Source organism: Aplysia californica, unplaced genomic scaffold (assembly GCF_000002075.1).
Source record: "Aplysia californica isolate F4 #8 unplaced genomic scaffold, AplCal3.0 scaffold01563, whole genome shotgun sequence".
Taxonomy (NCBI): domain Eukaryota; kingdom Metazoa; phylum Mollusca; class Gastropoda; order Aplysiida; family Aplysiidae; genus Aplysia; species Aplysia californica.
In genome coordinates this window covers 52,749-54,256 of record NW_004798833.1, presented here as the reverse complement: position 1 = coordinate 54,256, position 1,508 = coordinate 52,749, and the positions used below count along the sequence as shown (strand labels likewise).

General features: G+C 42.5%; 1 protein-coding gene across 1 annotated transcript in view; it reads right to left on the bottom strand.

The window, feature by feature from the left end:
- Positions 1 to 1,360, bottom strand: part of LOC106013934 — a gene marked incomplete at its 3' end in the record, with an annotated part of 6,931 nt that extends 5,571 nt beyond the window's left edge. Inside the window, exon 1 of the mRNA XM_013090823.1 lies at positions 628 to 1,360. Coding sequence (XP_012946277.1) covers positions 628 to 902 — 275 coding nt within the window. The remainder of the gene's footprint in view (positions 1 to 627) is intronic.
- Positions 1,361 to 1,508: the final 148 nt, after the last annotated feature.

Sequence of the window (1,508 nt, the reverse complement as noted above, 5' to 3'; positions counted from 1 at the left end):
TAAGCCACAAATAGAACAGACAACTGTTACATCGAAGCATGGTGTAAGCCACAAATAGAACAGACAACTGTTACATCGAAGCATGGTGTAAGCCACAAATAGAACAGACAACTGTTACATCGAAGCATGGTGTAAACCACAAATAGAACAGACAACTCCAACACTTCTTTAAGATCAGATTTTTCAACAGTGTTGTAAAGCAGGGTCAAATTCATCATCCCAATAAATAGTCCAAAAATTCAACATACATAGAAATGTAGAAAACATGGACATGAAATCTGAGTTGAAGCAAAGTTTTTGACATTTGAATAACGCTTTGCTGTCACACAGCCAGCAGTACAAAATGCTCCATCCGGTCACCCAGCCAGGAGAGCGACTGCAACGGACTTCCTAGGTCTGGCGCACAACTGCCCCAAACAGATCATTTTCACCGGCGCATTATTGCGGCAAGTGACCGCAAAGTATTAAACAGCTTTTAGCCTTTCCTGTAAAATAGGCATTTTGGGAAAAAGCAAGACAGACAGACAGAAACAGAAGATGGCAAGCAAATAAGTAGAATCGACCAGTGGCATCAATTGTCAGGGTAAAAAGTTGGAGGAACATTGAGCGAGGCAATATTGGACTAACCTCCCAGACTCCTCCATCTCCCTCGCCGTCGAGCATTTCAAGCACACTACGGCAGCCTCTATCACACTGGAGAACTGATCTCTGGATGGACTCGAACCCAGCCCGTCCACGCTGACACCCCCACCAGCAGGCCTGTGACATACCATGAGAGCCAGGCACATCAGAGCCACACCCTCCGCAGTTATCTCCACGTCCTCACAGCTCTCCTGAAAGTGGCAAACAGCTGTCAGACAAAACAAAAACAGTACTTCGTGCAAACATAAATTTTCAATCATCAGAGCAGGGCCTTGATAGGCTGGAAGTAAGGTGCTAGCCTCTCATGCCACAGTGCTTGGTTCGATCCTAGGCTCATGCACACATAGTAAAAAGATGACCTTTGGTGTTTCTCAGGCCAAGGAGGTGTGAGAGACTTAACCCTTCCAGCCCCAGCCCTTTTTGTGATCTCCCTAACCCCAGTCCCACCCCAATACAACAGTAGTTCAGAAAGAGAGACATGCATTCTAAAAAGTGACGTAGTATCTTTGTAATGAGCTTTAGATGATAACATATAACAATGCTTAAAGGTAAATGAACAAATATTACACATTTCAATTAGGTGCTCTAATTTCGAGAGAGAGAGAAAAGCGCAAATCCCCGCACCCCTTTCGAAACTGAGAACATAAGCTCTTGGGGCGGTGGGAGGTAAGATAAGATAAGATAAGATAAGATAAGATAAGATAAGATAAGATAAGATAAGATAAGATAAGATAGTACTTTATTATCCCAGAGGGAAATTTTCCTTGGCTGTACAGGACCGTAAAAACACATGCAGGTATTCATTTTTAAAAATTCAAATCATATATATTACTCTCATTAAAATTCAATATGAAAGGAGAAGTAAA